We start from the raw sequence: 26,790 nt of genomic DNA on the forward strand, positions 1-26,790 counted from the left end.
ACACACACACACACACACACACACACACACACACACACACACACACACACACACACACCTACCTTCATGCAAAAGAGTCGTTTTCATATTTCAGCTATTCTATATGCTCCTCAAAGCCTCACATTATATCATTATTACCACACCCAAACCCAACTTAATACCTAGCTCATAATGAAAACTGACATTTTTAAAGATATTTTTGTACTTGCCTTTTGACTGAATAAGTGAATGTATTTCCTTACCAAGCAGCTATTGAGCATATGCTTGGTTGTGTTGGAAGGGAAGTTTTAAGAGACTGAGGTTCTAAGCCTCTGCAAGCCCCTGACCTCAACCTGATAGAGTAATAGGATAAAAGGACTCTGGTGGAACCAAAACATGTTGTTAACAACATGGCTTCCTTTTTAATTAGGTGGACCAAAGCTAACCAAACAATACCAACATCAGTGGAATGGCTTGGGAGCAGGCATACAAAAAGGGAAACTGTCCCAGGCTCAATAGATAAACCGTTAGAATAGCTTTTCATACTTGGTCTTATTATTAGACTGAGTCTCACGAACACTAAAGATTCCTGAGAGCCTACCCAGGTACTAAGAGTGTCAGCACTTCCTGTTCTCCCAAAGACCCCACAGCCTGGTGTGGGTGGTCCTCACTGCAGGAGCTTTACAAAGTGAGAATCCACAAGGAATTGCTCAGCACTCATCCACATCCTCTGTCAAATTAAACATAACACTCTATACCGAATGAACATTTTTCAGTTGTTAATGTCTTGATTATAGACAATGCAATGAGATACAAAGTGAACTCCCATGTTTTGTTCTATGGACTTAGAATAAATATATACTCCATTTCTGTTTCTATAGGCAATGGCAGCAGATAAAAGTGATGAATGGTTTGCCAAACGAAATAAACTGAAAGCTTCAGGTTAGCAGAAGACGTCACATGGAACAAGCATTTATGATTCCTGTCTAGCACTTGTGAGGCCTGACGTGTCCATTTATGATACGTGCTCTTACAATGTGGTTATTTCCTCTAAAGGCTGGAATGGTAAAGATGTGTGTATTTTAATCTTAGAAAGCTCTGATGTATTTTAGGTATAAAATCCTATTATTATCAACCCAATTAGAGGAGAACTCTTGCTGTAATCTGCACTGTCACTGGAATGGCACAATCTGTGTATAACTATTAGATTGGTAAGAAATTATTTTCCAGCCTGGGGCAGCTGTATGGAACATTACCTTTGGTTGGGGATGGAGGGAATTTTGACAAGCCTATAGATCTTAGGAGAAAAACTGTTCAAATAAATCCAAATCAATGGCTTATAACAGGAATACTCCCAGTATCTGATAATATTATGCTGTTCTAATGTATTACTCTGGCAAGCCTTGACATTTAAACATGTTTAAAGAAATTATGTCCTTGAACCAAAAGATTTAGTTAACACCCCCCCACATTCCTTACTTTAAAATTTTTAGTAGCCAGAAAAAACAGACGGAAGAATATAATAATATGTTGTGTTGCTACCTGCCTGGATCTCTGCTGTTTCCTTACATAATTTTTTTAACCCTCATAAGAAGAGAACATGTTAAATTTGGATTAGATGATATCTTCAGCCTGAAAAAAATTTTTTTTTGTATGTCTTCTTGTAGTTTCCTGTTTTATAGAACAAATAAATTTTAATCACTGGAAACAGAATTATATTGGACATATTTATTTTAAAATGTTTTGAAGATGTACTTCTAAAATCAAGCTGTTACACCAACCTGTAAGATTCATTATTTAAAGTGGTATCCAGGTTTAAATTTTAGGAAGGAAACAGGAGATTGAAAAGGATTGATTTAGGGGATACCAGTTCCAGAATAATACGTGTATATAGGAATTGACTTGTAAATCAGTTTCTCATCTTCTCCCTTGCTGGCGTATTTTGGCTCACCTTAGAGGTGACCTTACCTTCACTTTGAGAAAAAAATCCTTTTCCAGCTTCAAGGCACTTTCCATTCAACTTAAATTTTATATCTTACCTTACCTTCACTTTGAGAAAAAAATCCTTTTCCAGCTTCAAGGCACTTTTCATTCAACTTAAATTTTATATCTTAGGGAAGCTATCTTGAGTTTCAAAGCAAACCATATTACCGTATTTGCCGGCGTATAAGACAACTGGGCGTATAAGACGACCCCCTAACATTTCCACTCAAAATACAGAGTTTGTTATATACTCGCCGTATAAGACTACCCCCTCTTCCGACCATACACCCAGTATGGTATCGCGATTCGCGATTTTGCGCTATCATACTGGGTGTATGGTCGGCTGTGTGCGATTTTGCGAGTGTGGTAAAATCGCATAACAGCAAAATCGCATAACAGCCGAGCATACACCCAGCAGCGCTGCTGATGCCTGAACGGTATGTGGAATGAAGTGGGCGGGCATCGGGAGGCCACTATGGCACGGGGCAAGCACTATGGGCAGTCTATCTGAAGTGTACCTGGCGTATAAGACGACCCCCCACTTGGAGGCATATTTTTCAGGGCCAAAAAATCGTCTTATACGCCGGCAAATACGGTATGTGTGTTCCTCCTCCAGACAGTTCACTTTTTTCCCTGTATATGGGGAAATTATTGTATGAATTTTGAATGATCAAATAAACTTCTGTGCCAGAATTTAGCACACTGTGTATGCTATACCTTGCTTTAAAAAATAAATAAATAAATGTATCCTACAGTGTTTTCTGCAGTCCTAATTATGCTACATTTTTACTTTATCAGGTTTTATTAGCGACTTACATAATGGTATGTCTATATCTACAGCTCCTAAATTGATACCATATTTTGGAGCAAAATGTTCCATTATTTTTACTATTCACATTTAATGTGAATCATGGTTTTAAAAGCATCAAAATATGTTCATAATATCCTCTCACTTTTGTACTGTGTGGCTCTTGCCCAGTTTATTGTTATATGGAATAGTTCTTTAGTCAATGTGGTGTCTAAATATACTTAGTCTATAGCAACTTCCTACAAATATGTGAACCAGAATAGCTTGATACCTACTGAGATTTGGTTTCCTTTGACTTTCCTCTGAAGTCTGTATGATTGTACCTTCTATTGTTTAATGATCTGTCATGAACTGGAGCCAACCTGATGTCATGATCTATGAGAATAATTTTCAATTGAGGAAAAGGATTGGAAAATTCCACACCATAGCAGACCTTTTGCTCTGAAATGTCTCTGATATTGTTTATGACTCCACAGCCCACTGCATCATTGTGCATTGACGCCTCCATGATAATCAACACTAAGGAGCATAAGCTGAGCTTGGGCACTTTGGCCCTTGCATGGGTCAAGGGGTGTGTTGTGCTCCTAAAACAAATCTCGTGTACAGACATCTCCATATCATCCCTCAAACATCCCCAAGCAGAAACCAGGATTAGCTACGAGTAGCCCCAAGAAAACTTTGCTTAGATGAGTAAGAAAACTTTGTTTGTTTAGATAAGTCTTTCAGAGGCTAGAATTTTGAAACCATCTGCTCCAGTGTTTCTCAGCTGCTGTGCTGTGATGCATCAGTTACTCACTAAAAGTCCGACTTCCCTCAAAACATTAACTTCATCAGGCCTGTGTTCCAGTAGGGGCTTTTAGTAGTAGGACTTGACTTTAGCTTTTTGGAAGACAAAGCCCTTTTCTCCCCCATAATACTGGGTTAGTAGTGAATGGACAGCCTCTGAACAAATAGGGGCCCCAGCGTCCTCTCCCTCCTCCCCCTCTCCCCAGAAGCTGAGCCTCTCGTTGACCTCAAACCTTGGGCATTTTCATAGCATGATTCTCTCCTCCCCCCTCATTCCCCAAGCCCTCTACTGCCAAATATCTACATATAATCTGGGAATAGGAAGGCTGGGAACTCTTCACTCAGAATCATACCAAAAGCCTGTTTTGATGGAATTTTCCCTAGAGGAGAGATGCTTTTCATACTTTTTGGACAGCTCCCCAGGACTCTCTTACTCTGAGTTTATTGCTTTACCAACAGCAATTACTCTCGTGCAGTTTAAGTGATTTATTGATGTCTCAGGTGGACCTTTCAGCCATCAAGGTCTCTTAGGAAGCCCTTTTCCCTAGCAGAGGAGCCATGCTACTTCATTGTGTTTGGCACTTAGTCCCCTTAACCAGTATCGTTTTTCTTCAGTTCTTTCACTTTAGCAACATAGATCCTCATGGCGTCCATCTTAGTCATCCCTTTGTTCTTGTTCCATGCATCCCACTTGGCCTTGGCTTTCACCTCTGTGGCAGGCGGGGCAGGGATGTTGCAGTCGCCCTGGGTGGCCTGTTTGTAGAAGCTGTACACCAACAGTTTCTGTTGGTCACTCACAGGTCCCTTCAGCTGCTTGATAGCAGCGCAGGCCATCTCAAACTCCACTTGGCACATTGCGGGAGCTGAGGCTGGGCCCCCCTGTCCTTTCTAGGTGATATCTGGTGCTAAAAGCTGGAGGGCAGAGAGTTACAAACACTTCAGGCTGATGAATTAAGTCTGGGAAAAAGGGAAAGGGGGGAGAGAGGGTAGTGTGGGGGAAGAACCCGGGATATTTCTCAGTGAGAAATCAAACGCGCGTTTTTATGAAGTACACATTGCAGACTGGAGCCTATAGGATTGGGTGGACCTCCCCCACAGTTGTTCTGGCTCGCACAGTGCCTTTTCTGGGGAGAAGGGCAATCCATTAACATTTCAAAAGTCTATGATGCCAGAAAATGAAGGAGCCGCTGCTGTGATCTGAAAGAGCAGCTCTGGGGGCAACTGTGAGGCTGTTGGGCTAGGGCTAGGCGGCCTGTCGGTGTGAAACCGGGAGATTCGCTGCGGGGGAGGAAGCCGAAGGAAGCCTGTCAGAGTGGCGCGTCTGTGCTGCTGGTTAGTGGGCAGCATGGGGAGAGCCATTCAGTGCGGGTGAACTGTGTGCGGGGGAATCCCGGGGGTTACTGGGTGGAGGAGAATGCGAGGCCAGGGACGGAGCTAATGGGTAGGACCCACTGAGTGAGCAGGAAGCAGGGCTGGGCAAGGACTGGACAGATGGGCGGCTGAGCGGAGACTGGAACTGGAAGGGGCGGGGCCGAGAGAGAGGTAGGAGCGGGCACACAGCGGCGCGAGGGCGGAGCGGGTACCTGGCTGTTGGCGGGTTGGAGTCCTAGGGCCGGTAGGGGGCGCTGTGGGCTTGGATGCCTCGACGCTGTGGGCTCGTTGGTGAGGAGTGCGCGTGCGCGCGGAGCGGAGGGCGGTCTACGACTGATGGCGTGGAGCGGGAGCTGAGACTGTGGGCAGGGACTAAGGCTCGGCCTATTGTCCCGCCCCCTGGCACCGCCCATTGTGCCGTGGCTCCTGCGCGGCACTCGCCACCTTGAGGGGGAGGGGCGGCCCGTGCCTCCGTCAGCGACGCCGCCATGGACTTAGGTGGGTGTCCCGTCTCCCCTTCCCCTGGCCCGGCTGGGCCGCGTCCCGCAACGGGCAGCAGGGAGGTTCTGAGCGGGCCCAGGCTAAGGGAGGCCCTCGGGGGTCGGGGAGGGGCTTTGGAGGGCCGGGGTGTCCTCGGATACCCGGGGGTCGTGAGGCCGGGCTCTAGCGCGGGCCCCGCCGTTTCTTGGCTGGTATCTTGCCCCCCCTCGGGCCACTTCCCAAGTGAAGGGCCAAGAGGATGTGAAGTTAGATTTCCTGAAAGTGGAGAGGGTTCATACACGTGCTTTGGAAAATGCCGGGCTGGGAGGACGCCCAGGGGAATCCTGGATGCCCCGACTGTCTCATTTATTGAACGTCTAGTTAGTTCTAGAGCAGGTGTCTTACGCTCAGGAGTTCCTCATCGATAAAACGGGGATGATGATGTATCCACCTCACAGAGTTTTAGGGCGTTTTCATTGAGACCACGTGTGCACAGTGTCCGATATTAGTGCCTTGCGCGTAGCTAGCGTTCATTAGACTAGCCGTTGTGGGGAGGGTTGCAACAGCCGAGATGGCGCGTGCACCTTGATTCAGAATCTTCAGGGGCCAAGTTTGGGAGAAGAGAGAGAGGAGCTGGTATAAATCAGTGGCTCCTTGCCCAGCCTCTCACCCTTGTGGACGTGCTCCTAAGGGGATAAGACCAGGAGACTGCTCTGGGAGAGGCTGAGTGAGGCACCCCAAGGGATGCCAGTAATACTAGGCTGTGGAGAAAAGTTGTGGTCCCTGGCCCCAGCCAGCTCTTAAGTGGTGAAATGGTAGAGTTGGAAGAGTTTGGAGCTTACAGCTGTGGTCATTTATTTCAGGCCTGGTGGAACAACAGCTCTGTAGTTGCAACATCCTCAGCAAATTGTGTCTGAGTCTCAATGTTCCCATCTCTAAAACAGGAATAATACAGTCCTCAAAAGGTTGACTGGAAGATTAAAAGAGATCTTACATGCGTACCACCTAGTGCTGTGCCTGGCACGGAGTAAACACTTGATAAATATAAAGTAATGGGCACTCACAAGCACCAGTTAATCAGTAGTGATAAAAGACTTGGGAATTACCCAGCTATTAACTGCTCCTGGGACTTATTCCTTTGCAAAACATGTGTGTGTCCTTACTGCCTCTGGAAGGTAGACGTTGGGGGCCAAACATCTCAGGTGAGCTGACAGCAATAAAATTCAATTTACAGAGTCATAAGGGAATATATTTTGGCTCTCTGGCGAGCAGCCTGAGCCAGAAAGAAATTCCAGAACCTCCAAAGAGACCCCTCAGCAACCTGACCCTCCCTGGGAGTGGGCCTCTACCACTGGGAGCCAAGGTGGATTGCCTTCACCAGTGGGCTGATCCTGTGGCCTTTTGCTGCTCCCATAAATGGTCGAAGGAGCAGGATATTCTTTAATCTGCTGGAATCAGGAGTCTATTGGCTCCCAGCCTGGGGAGATGGGTTCTTGGGGGCCTTGGGAACTGAGGAAAGGGTGGCATCTCTGGGCCCTGGGAAAGGACAGAGGACTCGGGAATATTGAACAGTGAGTAGTGTTTGTACTCTGATTTAGTTTCTGGGACAAAGGAAACACCTAAGAAAGATCTTTGTCTTTTTCATGTTTCTGAGCTGGGGGAGGCAAAGAATAGTGACAAGATTCTGGTCTTGCTAACAATGAAAAGGTTTGGGGAAACAAACATTTACTGAGCATTTCATCAGGCTCTTTGTAGCCTAATTATTGTAGCTATATATTATTTAACCCTCAGCATCCCTGGGAGATGAGATCAGGAGCTAACAGTGAGCACCAACCCAGTACCAAGGGCTTGACTAGTATACATCATTTGATCCTCACAGTCATATGAAGCCTGTATTATCCCCACATATGCAGAAGTCATCTGTCCCAGATCACACGGCTTTTAAATGGTTGAGCTAGGGTTTAAAGCCATGTCTGATTAAAAATCCCAAGATGCCTTCCTTGATAAGTCCATGTCAGCTCATGGCTCACTAAAGGAAGGACTTTTTTAATGTAAGTGCATTATTTTTTATATCTATTCCTTGGTTTCTACCAGAGAACCAAGGCCATGAGGAACCTGTGCTCCTTGATGGAAGGAGCTGTAGGGTGAATTGTTTCCTGAAAGGCAGAATGACTAAAACCTATTTGCAGGACAAGGCTATAAAAGAAAGCAAGGAAGTTAGGGCTTGTCTGATTGCCTCTGTTCCCACAGCCCTGGGGCTATGCGCCTTTTAGTCTGTATCATTACTTAGAAGTTTAGTTGTCATGTCTTGTAATAAATACTTGGTGGCCCCTGTAGTTTGACACTGTCCTTGTGCTCACTCGCTCTTGCGTGCGCTCGCCCGCGCGCGCTCGCGCTCTCTCTCTCTCTCTCTCTCTCTCTCTCTCTCCCTCTCCCTCTCTCACCCTTACCTTCACCCTCTCTCTCTCACCCTCTCATCTTCCTCCCCAAATCCTTTGCTGGCCCATCCTTTGCTGGAAGGTCTAGCCTCAGTCGTCCAGCTTTTCCTTTTCAAATGCTTTTCCTGCGGGATTCATTCACTTCATTGGTTCATCTCTGGGTTATATATTTCAAGGCTGACTTTCCTCCTGAGTTTCAACCCTGCATTTCCGTTGCTGGAGGATAGCTCTAAATATTCTACCTCAAACTCCAGATAACCAAAACTGAATGGTGTTCCCTCTAAACCTGTCCTGATTCTCCTGTGTTTCCAATTTCCAATGATGCCAGTTGTCTTCTCAGTTCCAGGCTAGAGAGCTTCCTCAGGTCAGTCCTTTTGACTCCAGCTCTGCAGTAGCTCTTAGAACCATTCCTTCTTCCTCCTCTCCCACTAATCCTATTTAGAACCCTAATCATGACAGCCAGCCTACTAACTGTTTGCTCCTTCTAACCCCTGCTTACTGTTTTGAAAATTTCACCACACTCTTATCTTATTCAGCTTCTCTCCATGCAGGACCCTTAAATATCTGTGAAGAAATGACTATTTTGCACGGAGGCTTTTTGCTGGCTGAGCAGCTGTTCAGCCCCAAAGCATTGGCAGAATTGACCAAGTCTGACTGGGAGCATGTTGGGCGGCCCATTGTGGAGGCCTTGAGGGAGATCTCTGCCACAGCATGCTCCCAGCCCTTTGCCTGGAAGAAGAAGGCTCTGGTTATCATCTGGGCCAAGGTTCTTCAGCCCCACCCCATCACCCCTTCTGACACTGAAACTCGGTGGCAGGAAGATGTGTTCTTTTCAGTAGGCAACATGATCCCTGCCATCAATCACACGGTCCTTTTTGAACTGCTCAAGTCCCTGGAAGCTTCTGGACTCTTTATCCAGCTCCTGATGGCCCTGCCTACCACCATCTGCCGTGCAGAACTAGAGCATTTTTTGGAGCACATGGCTATTGACACTTCTTCAAAGGATGTGGCCTTCTTCCTAGATGTCTGGTGGGAAATGATGAAGCACAAGGGTAATCAGCAGGATCCCCTGCTCTCCCAGTTTAAGACAATGGCCCATAAGTACTTGTCCTCTTCAGATGACTTCTCCCACCCTCCAAAGAGGTTTAAGTCAGACCCAGATGTGTGTCCTACCATGCCCCTGTTGGCCATGCTGCTCACTGGCCTGAAGCAAATCCAAAACAGAATCCTATGCCCCGGAATGAAGTGCTGTGCATTAGCCAACTTGGCTGACATGCTGACCGTGTTTGCACTGATGGAGGACGACCCTCAGGAAGTGTCTGCGACTGTGTATCTAGACAAACTGGCCACAGTGGTCTCCGTGTGGAATTCGGACACCCAGAACCCTTATCACCAACAGGCATTGGCAGAGAAGGTCAAGGAGGCAGAACGGGACGTCAGCCTGAGCTCGATGGCCAAGCTCCCGAACGAGACGATTTTCATTGGGTTTGAGTTCATGCGCAGCCTGCTGCGGGAGTGGGGGGAGGAGCTGCAGGCCATGCTCAACAGCAGCCAGGGAATGAGTTACGACAGCTACCGGCTGTGTGACAGTCTGACTTCCTTCAGCCAGAACTTGAAGCTCTATCTGGATACCACCAGCTTGCCCAAGGAGGAAAGGCAGGTGGTCTCTGATCTGGCAGAGTGTGTTGGGGACTTCCTGAGAAAAACGAACACGGTGCTGAACAAGGGCTTGGAGAAGGACATCACTGCCTCAATCGCCATGGCCATCATTGAGCAGAAGATGGACCGGCATATGGAAATGTGCTACATTTTTGCTTCTGAGAAGAAGTGGGCCTTCTCGGACGAGTGGCTAGCCTGCTTGGTTAATAACCAGGCTCTCTTCCAAGAGCCAGACTTGGTGTTAAAGCTGCTGGAAACAGTGGTGGAAGTCAGCACGACAGACACAGCCATTCCCAAATCTCAGATCAAACAAGTGATCGATTTGATCCTGGAATGTTATGCAGACCTCTCAATGCCAGATAAAAATAAAGTCCTCTCAGGTGTTCTGCTTTCCTGGGGGAGAAAGGGCCTCTCTGAGAAGTTGTTGGCTTACTTGGAGGGGTTTCAGGAAGACCTCAACATGACTTTTAACCAGCTTGCGCAGAGTGCCTCTGAACAGGGCTTGGCTAAAGCTGTGGCCTCTGTGGCCCGCCTGGTAATACTGTACCCAGAGATCACAGTGAAGAAAATGTGCAGCATGGCTGTGGTCAATCTCGGCACCCACAAGTTCCTGGCTCAGATTCTGACCACCTTCCCCGCCCTTAAGTTCACAGAAGAGCAGGGTCCCAATGCATCCACCACTTTCATGGTGTCATGCCTCAAAGAAACTGTCTGGACAAAGTTCTCTACACCCAAGGAAGAAAAGCAATTTTTGGAGCTCCTGAGCTGCCTGATGAGTCCTGTGAAGCCTCAGGGGATGCCAGTCGCTGCTCTTCTTGAGCCAGATGAGGTGCTAAAGGAATTTGTCTTGCCTTTTTTGATGCTAGATGTGGAAGAGGTGGACATCAGTCTGAAGATCTTCATCCAGACTCTCGAAGCAGACGCCTGCTTAAAGGAATTCTGGCTCCAGACCTGTGCTCCGTTTCCCCTCATCTTCAGCTTGTGCCAGCTCCTGGATTGCTTCAGCAAATACTGGCAGCTCCCCAAGGAGAAGCGGTGCCTCTCTTTGGATGAGAAGGATCTAGTGATCCAGATCCTGGAGCTCCTCTGTGAGATTGTATTAGCTAATGCTGAGACGTTTTCCCCAGACACCTGGATCAAGTCCCTGTCCTGGCTCCACCGGAAGTTGGAGCAGCTAGACTGGACTGTGGGCCTGAGACTGAAGAACTTTTTTGAAGGGCACTTCAAGTGTGAAGTGCCCGCCACACTTTTTGAAATCTGTAAGCTTTCTGAGGATGAGTGGACCTCCCAGACCCACCCTGGATATGGGCCAGGAACAGGGCTTCTTGCCTGGATGGAATGCTGCTACGTTTCCAGCAGCATCTCTGAGCAGATGCTCTCCCTCTTGGTGGTGGATGTGAGTAACCCTGAAGAGGTCAGATTGTTCAGCAAGGGCTTTCTGGTGGCCCTGGTGCAAGTCATGCCTTGGTGCAGCAGCCGGGAATGGCAATACCTTTACCAGTTGACCAGGAAACTGTTGGAGAAACAACTCCTGCACGTCCCTTATAGCCTGGAATATATTCAGTTTGTTCCTCTGCTCAACTTGAAGCCTTTGGCCCAGGACCTCCAACTCTCCGTACTCCTCCTGAGAGCGTTCCAGTTTCTCTGCAGCCAGAGTTGTCGTAATTGGCTTCCTATGGAAGGCTGGAGCCATGTAGTCAAACTCCTCTGTAGCAGTCTGACCAACCTTCTGGACTCAGTTAGGTTGACACAGTCAGCTGGTGCTTGGGCCCAAGGTCAAGAACAGGACCTGACCCAGGAAGCCCTCTTTTTTTATACCCAGGTATTCTGTCACGTTCTGCACATCATGGCCATGCTCCACCAAGAGGTGTGTGAACCACTGTACGTTTTGGCCTTGGAAATCCTCACCTGCTATGAAACCCTGAGCAAGACCATCAACCCTTCTGTTAGTGCCTTGCTCCAGAAGGTAAATGACCAGCGCTTCTTAAAGTCCATTGCCAAGAACATTAGCCCTGAGGAGTGGCGCCAAACCCTGCTGCAGAAGATCAGCAACTTCTGACCGCTGTAGATCAGAAAACAGCTGGGCCTCTGCTGGGTGGGGTCTATAGGGGCTAGAACTGAGAAACACAACCTTTTCAGTTATGTGAACTTGTACACAAGCTAAAAAGCATATGGTAATAACAATGTAAAGAAAATAGTTCCTTAGGTAATTGTAACATACAAACTATAAGAAAATTTTGAGTTTCATGTTGTCTCGAGTCTTTCTTATCAATAGTCTAGGCTTAGATATGCTGAAATTGGGCTCACCTAAGGTCCTAAAGATCAAGTCTGACTGGGAGCATGTTGGGCGACCCATTGTGGAGGCCTTGAGGGAGATCGCCTCCTCCACAGCATGCTCCCAGCCTTTTGCCTAGAATAAGAAGGCTCTGGTTATCATCTGGGCCAAGGTTCTTCAGTCCCACCCCATCACCCTTTCTGACACTGAAACTCGGTGGCAGGAAGATGTGCTCTTTTCAGTAGGCAACATGATCCTTGCCATCAATCACACGGTCCTTTTTGAGCTGCTCAAGTCAAAAGGACATGAGGAACAAGGAAGAAACATATTCATAATTGGGCTTCACCCAAAATTTGGTCAAATAAGTCCAAAGGTGAAACCACCCAAATGGAAAAATGAGGTATGTGTGTGTTCTTTTGCACTGAAACCCTCTTCAAGAGTCATTTCATGGTCTCTTGGAAAGGGCACCTATTAGGAAAAGAACTCTATTCTGCCACCAGTTGGCCATATGATTTGTGTGCCCAAAAGGCCCTGTACCACTGTAAAAGGAGAGGTTGGACCAAGCAAATTTAGCATTGGGGGTAGCTTAGTGACCCGAAGAAAATGAGTGGCTTCTGAATTGCTGACTTCTGCCATACAGCCTTACCGCCATCCATTCAATGGACCCAGAAGGGGCTGTGCTAAAACTGGGTCTGGTAAACACAGCAGAGAAGTGTTTAAAGGATGAGTATAATTATCTCCTGCCTAGAGTGGATCACGGTTTTGAAGAATGACTGGGAGCAGGGACTAGTATCTGCAGAAGCATTAAAATGTGAATTTACGGTGTCTAGGGCATATTACAGAACTATGAGAACTGGTTGGTGAGGTATTATTTGGGAGGTAAGGAAGTGGAAAAGGATATCCTCCATGACCTCCTTCATATCCTTGCCCTTATTCAAAATGGGGCATTCAGGTTCCCTCCTCCACCTAAAGTGGCCTGGCTCTGTGGCCTGCAGTTGGGTTCCACCCTCCCAACTCCTAATTGGGATTCACCTATGAAAAGAAGAAAGGGCCTAAAGTTAGATGACCACTGTGCTTGAACGCTAAGACCCTGCAGTGTATTCTTGGAACCATGAATCACAGAAACATGTTAGAGTAAGATATGAGGTAGGCCCTCTTGGAGGCTGACAGCATTAACATATCCACCTCTCCCCAACACCCCACCTCTGCCAGTTACATGGATATGAACACAGACCAGAAACTAGCACTCAGCAGCCAGTCAAGTCAGGTTACGGAATGGGTCTTACAGGGAGTCGGTATTGATGTATTTCACAAATGAGAGTAAGTTGGGAAATATTAGTGCAATTTAATCACCACAGGGGTGATTTATAAAGATATACTGATAGTAAAACAGTAAAAAAAAACAAATTACAGCATTTTGCATTTTTTCAATTTCAACTATTAAAGACATAGTCAAAATTTGAGACACTGTTACATATTCAGTACTGTAAAAGTTCATGGACAATGAATTAAAAGGCACTTTTTAAAATCTAGTTTTTCACTACCATTTGAAAAAAAATGCATGGTAGCACAGTTTGTAAAACCCATCCTAGGTGATAAGGAATGATTAGTGTTGGCACCAGAGGATCCCATTTGCAAATGGTAGTGAAGGAGTCAGTCCACAGGACATATTTTGGCCAGGGCTGCCTTACACTTTTGCTCTAGCCTTCTGTGGCTAAGTGGTGGTACACTCACATAGGAACAGGCTTTGGACCACGAGCTCTGGCTTACCAGGAGGCAGTCTAGATGAGACGTCTCATGGTTTAGAATACAGAAGTCCATTTCCACTTCATGTGAAAAGGACAATGTCAAAGGGTGGGGTAACCCAGTAAATAGCTTGGTAGCCATCATTTCACTTTACCCCTATAGTTCTTCACAAGAGCATCTTGTGCATGTGGATATGGGGAAAACGGGGCTTGAGGGAACATCCTAAAAAAGGAATAGTATTTGAACAAGCTCACAAGTTTGACACTGGTCTTATCAGGTCAGCCTGCAAAGGTGCTGACCTATTGGCCTCCCTAACTGCTCAAGTGCTTCAGGTTCCCATCCCTGCCTCCTGCCCCCACTACCACCAATGAGACTTCTGATTATAAATCAGTAGACATGAGAATTCAATGTTGGCACATGGATGAAAGGATGAGGCAAAAGACCAATGGGTTATCTAAGTAAACAATAAACTACTTACCCACACGATTTTCTCAGGCCAACAACATCAGAAATTATTTTAAGAACTATGTCATCACTTGCTTCTGCTGGCCCAGTATGTGTGGATACTGCCCTGAGTGGTTGGAAAGGTGGGTAGCCACCAATATTAGGGCCAGGTGAGTGCCCAGACACTGAACACCCTGGTCCACCTAGCTCCACACCCCATGCTCCTACCTCCCAGAGCCCTTGAGATAAGACCCAAGAAAGGATCCCTGGGCTTGCATTTAAAACCACTTTGCTACCAATGGAGGTCTGACAGAATCCAATAGTTGTTACTCAGAAAAAAAGTGCTTTTGCAAAAGGGGCAAGTTAGAAGAGGCAGGTAATAGGAATATTCTTTAGAAAAACTCAAGCCCATCTGCTTATCAATACCCCAAAGGCTTAGGCCACCCAAGGCACTATTTGGTCCATGGAACACTGTGGAGGAAGGCAGGCAGCGTGAGGAGGCACCCTCACCACCTGACTCCAGGGAGCGGTTATCCATCCTTTCCAGCTGGGGGAGCGTCAAAGAGCCGGGCTGCCTTCTTGCACAGCAGAGAGAACCAGTAGATCTGAGGAGCGATGAGGAAGGCATTGGCCACGTTGCAGTAGAAGGGGATCCTGAACGGCACTTCCAACAGGCTTAGTCTGTGCTGGTGGCCATAGGACCAGTACATGAAGGGGAAAAGGAGGATCCGACAGGAAAGGAAGGTGGTCAACGTGAGGACTCCGTTCACCTTGTACAAAAGGGTGTGCTGCTGCTTCAGCTGCAAAAGAAGAGGGAAGAAGAATGCAGGGTCACCGGGAGGTTGGGCCTTCAGGGAATGACTGGCCCAAGTCCCACAGCAGTAAAGGCCAATCTTGGAGAAGCGCTGCCATGTTTATATATGCATACAGCCTTGTAAATTGTCCTGAGCCACCCAGCTGACAGGAGCACAGGAACAGTGGATGAGAGAAAATCTGTGGCCAGGAAGAGAACTGTATCAAATTTGAATCCAATGTACAGTTTCATCCCCCTTGGCTCAGAAGACCAAATGACCTTTCCAGCCTGTTCAAGGGTCTCCCATCCCACTTTTCCTAGCACAAAGGGATTTCTCCAGACCCCACACCTACCAAGGCAAAGCAGAGTCCACGCCCTCCACACTTTCTGCCATTTCATTCATACATACCTGAATCAGAATTCTGCCCAGCGACACAAATGGAGTACTCAGTTCTGCCGTGAAGATGCAGCCAACAAAGAAGTCCCCCTGGTCTCCCCTAAGCCTCTGCAGAGTAAAAGGGGGAAAAGGGGAATAAGGCACGGAGGTTAAGGAGCCACGGAAGGAAACCTCTAACTAGGGCTGTTGAAAAGGGTAACCATGAGAGACCATGAAGGGAAAGGGAAGTGCTAAATGGGCTAATGTAGACCCAGTTAATACTCCGCTGCTTCCATAGTAATGGCGCTTTGACAGTAGAATCCCTAGGGTCCAGAGGCAACCTAAGATCGGCCGATTGCATCACACACCAAGCTTTCTCTGAATTTCAATGTCAGCAGGAAGGAACTCTGCAGCCTACTTTTGGGTATCTAACTTAGTCATGCCAAGGGCACTTAGCCAGTTCAGTTCAACAAAATATGTGCCAGGCCCTGTGCTAGATGTTAGGGAGAGTTCTTAAAGAATGTAAGGCACTCAACTGCTCCTTTTCCCTTTGCTAGGAAGCAGTATAGCATGGAATACCAGCTCTGTCACTTAGTGCCACTGCGTGAGATTCATCAACTCTTAAAGCCCCAGTCTCTTCATCTGTGGTTTAGGGCTAACAATGCCTAATTATTATTTCTAATCATTTCTAATTACTAGGAGAAAGCTATGATCTTTTAAATCAAGCACCTTCACCTGGTAGGCACTCAGAAATGACTAGTTTCCTTTCTGCAGCCCCATCTCTCTTCCTTGGGTAGGGCTTTTATGGGGAAAATGGATCTAGGGAGAAATTATGAGGCTATTTACTTTGAGAGGCTGTACTTTTGTGACATTAAAATCATGCATACAGTACTCTCTGGCACCGTTAGAGCAAATAACCAGTGGACTGAGCTACTCTCATTTTTTTCAAAAGAACTTGTTTTGTACTGTACATTGTTTTTATATGAATTACAGACAGAACCTTTGGCAAAGGCTAGGGAATCACAAAGGGCTGGGGGATTGCTGGCAAGGAGGATTACAAACATTTCAGGTTTAATTTTTCTATCTAATTTTCCTGGGGGATTTAACTGAGGAAGCAGCCGGCAGGAGGAAAGTCAGCGCAGTAGGGAAGAAGGAAAAGGGGCCATCCTGACTCCTAAGTCATGGTCAGGATACCCAATTCAACAGGAGAAATGAGTGACCAAGGCAGCTGGTGGCTATGTCCTGGGAGGCCATACCTGCGTAACGGGCACAAGGACCAACAGAATGACCACATGGTGCGTGATCATGAGGCGGTTTTTACTTAGGAAGTTTCGAAAAATGGTGAGGGTGTGTCTGCGGTCCTGTTCTCTGGTTCGGTACCATTCACAGAGGTACATGACGTAGGTGTCATAGACCATGTACGGAATCAAAAACCAGACATATTCTCGGGAAAGCCAGTGTCTGAAAGAAAGCATATGAGTGGTCCATGAAATAATTATGGGTATCGATGACAAAGGCTCAAAGCCAGCTTCTTAAACACATTCCCTTCAGCTTTTAACTAATCAGCTGTTTTTACTCCAGATACTTTACAATGAAGATGCTGAAATTGATGAACAAGGAGAGTGAACAGCTTTCTAAATCACAGAGCAAATTCACAAGTGTCAAAGGCAGAAAGCAGGAATGCACTCAGCACCACATGTTTTAAGCAATTGGCTGTCCCTATCTGACTGATTTAGCCACTCACTTATAATGGATTTTCTGGCATTTTGTGACATAAGCTGACTTTGATATAGATATCTCTACCAATGATTCAACAGCCCCACCAAGAAACTGGTTTGGAAGGTGTCCCGAATCCCAATCCAATATTTCCAGTTTAACTCTACTCGTTGCTCAAGAGTTGGGAGTTTCCTCTTGCATCTGCTTGTAACCCCACTCCGGGGAGTTTCTGGCAAGCAACCCTGGCCATTTTCTTCAGTTCTATGGCTAATCCCAATTCTACTCATTAAGAAAAATATGTCTGGAAAAGAGCCCAGAGCTCAAGGGCTACCTTACAGCAGGCAGATACCAGCAGAGGAGCTGAGACAAAAGACAGTATTCTCATTTGCTTGTCCAAAGGGGTTGAATCAATATTTGCTGAATCGAAATGATAGTTTATTACTGTCCTAGAGCAGATTAGAAGGAAAGTCTCTATAATTCCTACAATTTTGTTCCCAAATGATAAATGATAATTCTACAGAAAATTGCTGTGGGAAAAAACAAACACCTAAATTGAAATCATGTGCTATGCTGGGGCGGATTAGATTTGCTAAGTCAGCAAAGTTTTATTGAGCACCCATGCGGTTAGGAGAAGAAACAATTTAGTTTTAAGGTCCTCAAACCACCCTAACATTAATCACCTGCAGTGCTTGTTAAGGGCTCCACCCCCCACCCCTACCCCTGCCAAGGCTCTAAATGGTATGCCTACAGCCCTCAAATCTGTATGTGTTACCTTGTCTCAGGTGATTTCCTAAGAAGCCAGCCTGTGAACTGCAACACTGGGAATAGACTCCACAGAGGGTGCCATTCAAGTTTCTGTTCCTGAGTGATTCCACACTTACCACAGCATAACTCAAGAATGAATAAACAATGAAATAGGCAAACAAGTAAGGAATGGCAAGTAGAATATACATGCCAGTGAATTAATTAGCCAAGTTCCATTTAGGCAAAAAGATACAATATTTATTTTACTGCCCATCTATGGTCTCCATTGCTTTCTTGAAGCAATTCCAAGTCAAATAACTATGAAGAGCTACTAAAAGCTGCGCTTGAATATAACTGGCCTCATCCCTTGAGTGGAGCCTAAGGTTTTAATATTTTGCACACAGTACCAATCCAGTAAAATCTGAAATTGTGGCTGTTTGGTTGGATTCTCTGAAGATTTATAGCAAAAGGTTTGGATTATAATCTTAACTACCACTAGCCTCAGACAGCTTTTTTTAATATATAAAATGAAGATAATAATCCTTGTCTTACTTCCTTGACAGTTACTATGAAGATTAAAAAACTGAAAGTGTAAAAGCCCTTTTAAATGTAAAAAGTACTATCCAAATATAAGTGCTTAAACTGAGAAAATTGCCTAGAGCTGTGACTCTTACTGAGCCCTTTTAGGGATGTGGACCTCTTTAAGAATTTGATGATATCCTTGGCCCTACACCAAAATTCTGCATATAATTGGGGGGGATGTATAGCTACCCCCTCCTAGCTATAGACAGTCTATACAAAGGCATAAAATGAAAAGGCATATAGTAGACCAATATTTAGATGTATAGTATATGAGTCCTAAAAGGCCTTTTTTTTTTTTTAAGATGGTCAAGGTGCCATTAGAGCATCCTTGTGCATTCACGTATAGGTGGAGGGCACAGAAATGTGTCTGTCTCCATTTTGCAAGCAGAGAATCTAAGGCTTAAAGATACACAAAGGAAGGACCTGACAACCAAACGCAGGTCTGCTACCGTGCTCAAGCGACTAAAACACACCGCTTCTGAGGAGAAAACACAGCAGTGGTGCTACAGAACTGAAAACTAATAGTGTGTAAATGTCTTTTCCTGAAATGTGCAGTGGTTGCCTTGCTGTGTGCTCTCCTGTCAGCTCAAGATACAGCTGAGGAGATGCCATTTATCTTAATCTTCGCAAAAGAGGCTGGTTTCAAGTTTGATCTGACAAGCTGGATGGGAGCAGTGAGGGAGCTTGCCTCATGATCACACAATGCTTGATTAAAATAAACTCTGAACCCGACCAAGCAAATGCTGTTAGCCTTTGGCATATGCAACCAAAGTCCCTTGACCTGTCTTCTCTCAGCATCTACAATTCATCACCAAGAACTGGTTCTGTCTAAAAAGAGGCGTTAAGAAGAAAAGCACGAAAATCATGACAGCAGGATTAATCCCAAGTAAGATCCAGGCACTAAGCATGGAGGCCTCAGTGAGACAGATGCCCCACTCAGGCTCCCCTCCCATTCCAGGCTCAACAGGTGGAAAGTCAGACACTTTGCAGAGTCAACATGACAAAAGGATCAGGATCAGGCTTTCCCTGTACGTTTGACTACCGCTCTTGAACTTAACTGGGAGACAGTGAGAGTGGCTCTTAGAAGACAGGTGGGGGAAAAGAAATGGCTTCAAAAACAAAACACCGCCACTGCCCAGGTCTAAATACTACCCAAAGCGGACCACTCTGATCTTGATTTGTTTCACTAGATGCAGATTTTCTGACCTGCCACCTTTGGACTGAGCTCTAACACACATACAAGTCAGTGTTCTGAAAGTACCAGAAAGCTCTTCGCCGCCTTTAGCAAATCCAGAGGAAAGACAAGAGCAGCATTTGTTAGGCCGGGGGTGGCGGATTCACTGCTTTCCACAGAAGGGCTCCGCTAACCACACTGCACATGTATTGGCCATTAAATGCTCCAAAGCGGGACCCCAATGAGATCACTTAAAAGAACCAAAAGCCACATCTCACTTCTGAATAGTTTTCAAATGTATCTCTCACAAAGAACTTGGATCCATGGACCACACTGTCCTCTCACGTGTCACCTTCAATCAGGCTTAGGCTCTGTCACTCTCTAGCATCTCTTCAGTTTATTTTGTCCTAAGGTGGCCATGCTGAAAGAGAGGAGGCGGGAGCCAATTACGGTGCTCAAGTTTTCCCATTAATGGGCTACCCAACAGCATGTGCTGATCAAGAACTAAGGCCTGTGAGTGGCTAAGATGTGCAAACTTCGAAAAAGTTCAGCGCTGATATGTGCGCTTCTTTCACCTGGCATTGGATGTTACCTGTCGGAGACCACGTTTCTACAGGCGCAGATGATGACGATCCCTGACCCGGTGGCCAACACAGCCTGCGCTGAAGAAACCACCCTAATGTGCGGTAGAAAAGAAAAAAAAAGGGGGGGGGGGAGGAGTGCGCGCTCAATCCAATCCCACAGGCAGCGTAAAGCCAAAGCCCTTCAACCTGACTTTCCCCTAGGCTGCCAGCGCCACGCTCCCGACCCCCAAGGCAGCTGGCAGATGTGGGTAGCAGGCTTCCCTCCCCATCCTGATCAGCGTGGGCAGCCCTCCACCCTGCTCCCCTCTCCCTCCAGGACAGGACGCACAGGGAGTTCGCAGAGCCCCGGCCAGCGCCGCAGAGAGGGGCAAAGAACCAGGGAGGCAGCCCCCTCGCTTCCTGTCGCCCCCCCTTTCCGCCCTTGCTCCGCGAAGGGGCGGGCGCCGCCGGGTCCGGGCGCGGTGCAGCCCGCGCGGCCGGGCGGGGCCCGGGCGACGCTGGCCTCGCCTCGTACCTGGTGCTGATCATCACGCAGTCATGGTAGGTCCATTCGGGCCGCGCGCGGCGCAGCCACCAGGTGGAGAGCACGTAGAGCCCCGGGAAGAAGAGTGAGCCCCAGGCCAGCGTCAGCAGCATGGGTGCTCAGGGCTCGGCGCCTCGCTGGGCGCCCTCGGCGTGGCTCAGGTCGGCTCCGCGCGGCTCGGAGACTGGCGCGGCCCGCCCGCCCCTATTTCTACCCTCCACCCTCCACCCCCGCCCGGCCCGGCCCGGCCCGCCGCGACTCTGGCAGCGTCTGGCGCTGGCCTTGAGCCCGCAGCGCCACTCTCCGCGTGACCAGGCCGGCTGCAGCGATAGGCGCTGGCCAGCCGGCCGGGGCGGGGTCTCGCCGCCGCCGCCCCTGGGCCCTGAGGCTTCCCCGGGGTATCCCGGCCCGCCGGTGAGCTGCCCGCCGGGGCAAACTGCTACCCGGGCCGGGGGCCGCGGCGTGCGCGGCCCAGCGGGTTCCGAGTGCGCCGCCTCTGCGCCCGGGACAAGCGGCGCGCCAGTGACTGCCGCCGCCTCCCGAACCGCCGCCCGACCGAGGCAGTGGTGGCCGAGGGTCTCGGGGCTTCTGTTCCGTCACTTCGGACGCCTGCCCCTCCCTCGGGGACCAGCCTGACACATGAAAAGCCCCGTACCTGCCACAGCCCTCCTCTCCTCCCCAGCCCTGGGAACAGGGACGCGGTGTGGGGAGGGCCCCCGAAAAAGCCAGGTAGGAAAATGCACTCAAGGGAGACTCCCTACCATTAGGGTAGGGGGAGCCCTCCAGGCTGGGCCATTGCCTGGTTCGAATGGTGCAGTGGGCATCGCTTTTGGGGGAGATGAAGGAAAGGGCTGGTGAGCTTGTGGCTCTCTGCTTGTCTGTGGCCTGGCTTATCTGCCATGCACTCTTGCTTCCAAATAGGAGTCTGAGGGAAGTGGTCCTTCTGCCGGCCAAAGATGGCTTTTCCACGTCCTGCCAGCTGCTGCAGTTTCTCCAGAGGAGATGGCTCCAAAAAAACATTAACTTCTACCACAGAATCCAGCAGTTCCTCTCCCAATCTATGTATCAAGGTGGAATATCATACCTGCAGACTTGCTGGGGTACTGGGGTACTGCCTCTTGGCTTTGGGTCAAGGTACTACCCAGTCTTGATGACTGTTTTGTTGTTGTTGACAACAGTTCTTATTTAAAAGTTCCTGGCCAGGTGCCCAAAATTTCAGTGGGCTGGAATCAATTCATTTTCACTCAGCACTAATCCTATGGGACAATATAGTAACTTCAATATTACTGGCTTGTCTCCTTCTTGGGACTTAACCAAAGTTTACTTTGCTTTGGTCTGTATCTTTCTCAGCTAACAAATGTGGAGAGAAACACAATTCATTTATGCCTGCTGCATTTGAAAAGTACTATTAATATATGGGTCTCTTCAAATCACCATCATGCAAAGTGCTGACAAAAGCCCCATAAGATTCTGTCTGGAGTAGCCCAGCTCAGCCTCTCTGGGCCACTGTTTCCTCATTTGTGAAATGAAGAGGCCGAATTACAAACTCTTTAAGGCTTGTCCAGCTCTAAATTCTTAAGGTTATATGACTTTTCTAAAGTAACATGGTTTCTGTTAGATGCCAATTAAATTTCTCTACCATGGCAGTTACTGGTGTAGAAGCAAATATAAATACAGCTTTTAACATCTTCTATTATATATGTTGTTAAGATGAGGGATTTGACCAATATTTAAAAAGCAGACAACCCAAAGAAAAGTCTGACACTCCTTCCACTCTGGGCAACACCTCTAACTCCCAAATTCGCTGCTAACATACTTGGTGAAACGAGAAAGACATGTCAGTTTGGTAGCAAGCTATCTGGCCAATACAAAGCTTTCTGTAGTTTCACATTTGCATGTGGACAAAGGACAGCTATCTTTAAACTTTCCATTCTCTCCAGAAGAACAAATCCTTGTGCATTCCACTGTTTATTCCCTACCCATTTATCCTGGTCACCTCGAGCTCCAGATTTTGCCGAGAGAGACAAGTGGTTACAAGCCCTCCCTGCCTTGTCTCCTTAATGGGTTCAGCAACATGCACCAAGGACGCTAACACTTTGACATGGCGGGAACCAATCTATACCCTGTGCAAGAAGTTGTTTTCACAGCTCTTAAGGAGTCTATGCAATGAAAACAAAACAACAGATGTTTCACAAATAGAAAATAGCAAGTAAAATCTGTTTCCAATGCCACGCTCATGAAGTCACCAGAATGTTTAGGTTGAATCACCAGAAAGCCAACAAGCATAAACATGAGCCTCGACTTTTCAAGGGATCAAACCCCTGTAGGCAAATGATAAAGCCAAATAAAAAGCACCAAGCCTTTTAAAACACAAACTTCTACTCATCCTTCAAAAGTCTTCAGTCAAATGCCTCCTCCTCCAAGAAGGCTTCTATTTCCCTGTCTCTCCAAGCAGATTTATAACTTCATTGTCAAACCTGCCTTTGCATTTGAGTGGTGAGCATGTTTTTTATTTGTATGTACGTTTCCCCACCAAACTGTTAAGCTCTTTGAAACGGAACCATGCCTTTTCATTTTGTTTCCCAAGTTAGGCCTGGCACATTGGAAGTGCTCAAAGAATGTTTGATACTTTTTAAGCTAATGTTTACTGAGTACTTACTATGTGCTAGGCACTATATCAAACATTTTGCATGCATTATCTCATTGGGTCCTCACAAAAAAAATCTATTATCTTCACTGTGTGTGTGTGTGTGTGTGTGTGTGTCAGCAAAATGAGACTCAGAGCAATTAATACATTGCCCAAAGTCACATTGCTGATGGTAGAGTTGGAGTTTGAATTCAGTACTTTCTCCCTTCAAGGTCAGGGTGCTTAACACCTGCAAACTTGATAAGCAGGGAGAGAGTAATTCTGTTTCACAATGTAGTTTTTGATTAATAATCATTGTTCCTAATTATTTACTCACAAGTATAAATATGTGTGGTGGAGTTTATGAGCTCTGATGCTGCTGTTATTAACACCATTTTATATATACATAATTTTATAATCTTTCAAAGCTTTTTCACATATATTATCTCAATTGGTTCAAAGTAACCCTGTGAGGTAGGTGAAAATATTATTTTTATTTTATAGATGAAGAAATTTAAGTGTAGGGCTGGCCGAATGGCTCGTTGGTTAAGAGTTGTCTTGGGAGCACGAGCTCTGAGCAGCAGGGCTGCCGGTTTGGATCCCACATGGGCCAGTGACACTGCGCCCTCTACAGCTAAGATGGTGAACAACAGCTTGACCTGGAGCTGGGCTGCCGGGAGTCGCCGGTGACGGTGTAGGCTGCAGCCCCTGCTGCAGTGGGCTGCCGTGAGCTACCATGAGTGGCCGGCAGCCAGTGTGAGCAGCTGGCAGCTGGCATGAGCTGCTGAGCCGCTGTCCAATGGCCAGAGACTGACTGCTTCAGCCGGAAAAGAGTGCAGTGATAATACCAACATGGGCCAGTGAAGTGACGTCCTCCACAACTAGACTGAAGAACAAAAGGACAGCAACTTGTCTGTTTCCCTTCCCCAATTCCCCAACGCTGTTCCCCCTCCCCCAATTCCCCAATAAAATCTTTAAAAATTTTTTTTAAATAAAAGAAATTTAAATGTAGGATGATAAATGGACTTGCCACCCTATGAACTGGCCAGTCTCAAGTTAAAACCAGGGGTTCCTCATTTGTGTTCCATGGTGATTTCAACTACTTCCTGCTGTAGGGTTGGGATTTAAGAAGTTTTAAATTATGTTCCTTGTGTGGGTTTCAAGAGTAAAGTTTGCATGACCAGATATTAAGATAAGACTCATTTACCAAACCGGAGTCTCACCCCTTGAACGAGAATTTACAAAGCTCCCAGTTTTGAAGGGCTGTGATGGGATTTCTCTGGTTTCTTCTGCCACTGAGATATGTGATTCTGTTTTTTGGTCCCCATCTCTCTCTTTACTTTAGGCCTTAAGCTGGAAACCACTAGGGTATAGGATGCGGACCCTCCCCTATGTCTGCTCCCTGGTTTTCCAGCCTTAAAGTGAAAATACCATATTGACTTTTACAATACGCAGTGAATGTCATTGTGATATGTGATGTGTGGGCTGCCATCCTTGATCAAGGGCACTTTCTTCTTACCCAGAAAAATACACCTACATTTTTTAGGAAAAATGATTTAGATGGAAAAACGATTGAGATTCACACATGAAACACTTTCATATTGAGCTCCAGAACTGAAAGAGAAGTTGGAGGTCTCCATCCATTCATCTCCTTAAAAAATCATAGAGAAAAAGAAAAACAAAACTCTTATGAAATAAACATTGTTTTGTTTAGATCTGCACTTCATTTCTGCATTAGGGACCTCTGAAGCAGGGACAGAGCTGGACAGAGGACAAAATGAGAAATGAAGTGATGGGAAGAGACATGAAGAGAAAGACATAGCACAAGAAGAAGATCCACTGGAAAAGACTGAGGTAGATACAGTTACGGGAGAAAAGGCCAAGGTACACCTTTAAACTTTTTTTTAAGATTTTATAAGGGGAACAGACAAGTTACTGTCCTTTTGTTCTTCAGTCTAGTTGTGGAGGACATCGCTTCACTGGCCCATGTTGGTATTATCATTGCGCTCTTCCCGGGTGAGGCAGATCGGTTGCCGGCCATTGGATGGCCGCTCACAGGAGCTCTTAGCAGCTCATGCCGGCTGCCAGCCACTCACGGTAGCTTATGGCAGCCCACTGCTGCTTCACTGCAGCCTACGCCTTCACCAGCGACTCACGGCAGCCCAGCTCCAGGTCGAGCTGTTTTTCACCATCTTAGCTGTAGAGGGTGCTGCGTCACTGGCCCTAATGTGGGATCCGAACCCGGGCTCTCCTGCTGCTCAGAGCGGGCGTCCCAAGCCAACTCTTACCCAACGCGCCATTCAGCCAGCCCCCAAAGTACATCTTTAGACACAAGAGAATGTACATTGAGGTTGGAATTCACAACAACAAGTGAGCAGGAGGAAAAGGACTGTAAGACATAGAGAAAGGTAAAATGAGTCATACAAACAGAAAGAAAGTGACACCCTTTCAGGGATCATTCCCTTTAGGCTAGCATCAACATGCATTTTGCATTTGAAGATTCGCAGCACAAATGAGGAGGCAACCTGTTCTTAGGACTGAGAATGTGGCAAGGAGGAAATCAATGGCCTTTCTCTTTTGTTCTTCTGCACTTTGCACTCCGTAAAACACATTCTCCATCTGGCTTGGCACTGATATCTGTATATGTGTTTCCCCTTTAGACTGCGTGCCTCTGATGGGCACGTAGGGCCTGTTGTTGGTTCAGGAGGCAGCCATGGCATACATACCGCACTGGGGTTAGGATTAGAGGACCCGAGTTCTAGTCCTGACTCTGCTACATATAAGCTGTGTGACATGGGGGAAACTACTTAACCTCCCTGTCAAATGGGGGGTGCCTCTACCTACCTTCCAGGATGGCTGTGAGGATTCAATGAGATATTTTCAAAAATACATGTATACTCTGTGCTGGGCACAGGCAAGGGACTATTTTTCTTTTCTTTCTTTCTTTTTTTAAATTTTACTGGGGAAGAGCCACGATCATTGGTTACACATTGCTTTCATGCTACAATGACATAGTTGACTCTTAGGGGAAGGCACAGCTCACAGTGGCCCATGCGGGGATCAAACTGGCAACCTTGGTGTTATCAGCACTATGCTCTAACCAACTGAGCTAACCGGTCACCCCCGGGACTATCTTTGTTTATCTTGGTATCTCTGCAGCACAGTTACTTGCTGTTAAGATTCTCAATAAACCTCCATGGGATTGATGATGCCGTGGGCCTGGTCTTAGCTTCCAGACTGTGGCTTCCTTGGTTTCATCCTGGACTGTCTGCAGAGGCAAACTGTGAGAAGCACAGTCACACCCCAGCACATGGCCTCTACAAACAGTGAGCACAGCTGCACACTATAGGGAAGTCTTTGCTCTTGTACACAATGATAACACTCCCTGTCAATAAAAAACCATAATTTACACAAAGAACTGATTATCTAGGACTTGTCTTTGTGTATTGCTTTATATTTTTCAAAGCACTTTCAAACATACATTTCAAATAAATGCAAAACTTGGCTTGTTTGCCGAAAGTCACATAGAACTAAAAGTAGCGTGAGTTCTAAACTCAAGTTTAAAAAAATATTCAAGGACATTGAACCATTAAGGAAATTACCTTTGAAGTTAGAATGAGCAAGTGGCTGTGAACAAATTCAGCTGCCTTCCTGAATGATCAGGTTAATAATTTTCAGTGTCTTCATGTCTCATAAGTAGTTT

General features: G+C 46.7%; 4 protein-coding genes across 11 annotated transcripts in view; 2 read left to right on the forward strand and 2 right to left on the reverse strand.

Moving 5' to 3' along the window:
* GLOD4 (glyoxalase domain containing 4) overlaps positions 1-2,200 on the forward strand; it is a 19,988-nt gene extending 17,788 nt beyond the window's left edge. Inside the window, exon 9 of the mRNA XM_019650517.1 lies at positions 861-2,200. Within this exon, the coding sequence (XP_019506062.1) occupies positions 861-926 (66 nt within the window). The 3' untranslated portion in view covers positions 927-2,200. The remainder of the gene's footprint in view (positions 1-860) is intronic.
* A 1,836-nt stretch (positions 2,201-4,036) lies between these two features.
* On the reverse strand, positions 4,037-4,512 carry LOC109386930 (diazepam-binding inhibitor-like 5). Its single transcript, XM_019650548.1, has one exon. The coding sequence runs from the start codon at positions 4,409-4,411 to the stop codon at positions 4,148-4,150; it is 264 nt and encodes an 87-aa protein (XP_019506093.1). The 5' UTR covers positions 4,412-4,512; the 3' UTR covers positions 4,037-4,147.
* Positions 4,513-5,246: 734 nt separating this feature from the next.
* On the forward strand, positions 5,247-11,751 carry GEMIN4 (gem nuclear organelle associated protein 4). Of its 4 annotated transcripts, none has more exons than XM_019650544.1 (2): positions 5,247-5,425; positions 8,382-11,751. In XM_019650544.1, exons 1-2 carry the CDS (start codon positions 5,416-5,418, stop codon positions 11,561-11,563), a joined length of 3,192 nt encoding a protein of 1,063 aa, XP_019506089.1. In that variant the 5' UTR covers positions 5,247-5,415; the 3' UTR covers positions 11,564-11,751. The 4 variants fall into 4 exon arrangements, with proteins under 4 accessions (XP_019506089.1, XP_019506090.1, XP_019506092.1 ...); XM_019650545.1 differs by having other exon boundaries at positions 8,397-11,751; XM_019650547.1 differs by lacking the exon at positions 5,247-5,425 and adding an exon at positions 5,604-6,978 and having other exon boundaries at positions 8,397-11,751.
* Positions 11,752-13,883: 2,132 nt separating this feature from the next.
* On the reverse strand, positions 13,884-20,657 carry TLCD3A (TLC domain containing 3A). Of its 5 annotated transcripts, XM_019650463.1 has the most exons (5): positions 20,453-20,657; positions 19,947-20,030; positions 16,395-16,599; positions 15,172-15,267; positions 13,884-14,769 (listed from the first exon to the last, which is right to left on the reverse strand). In XM_019650463.1, the coding sequence occupies exons 1-5, from the start codon at positions 20,572-20,574 to the stop codon at positions 14,500-14,502; spliced, it is 777 nt and encodes a 258-aa protein (XP_019506008.1). In that variant the 5' UTR covers positions 20,575-20,657; the 3' UTR covers positions 13,884-14,499. The 5 variants fall into 5 exon arrangements, with proteins under 5 accessions (XP_019506008.1, XP_019506009.1, XP_019506012.1 ...); XM_019650464.1 differs by lacking the exon at positions 19,947-20,030; XM_019650467.1 differs by lacking the exons at positions 13,884-14,769; positions 16,395-16,599 and having other exon boundaries at positions 15,210-15,267.
* Between the last annotated feature and the right edge of the window lie 6,133 nt (positions 20,658-26,790).

This window comes from Hipposideros armiger, unplaced genomic scaffold (assembly GCF_001890085.2).
Source record: "Hipposideros armiger isolate ML-2016 unplaced genomic scaffold, ASM189008v1 scaffold_141, whole genome shotgun sequence".
NCBI classification, from domain to species: Eukaryota; Metazoa; Chordata; class Mammalia; order Chiroptera; family Hipposideridae; genus Hipposideros; species Hipposideros armiger.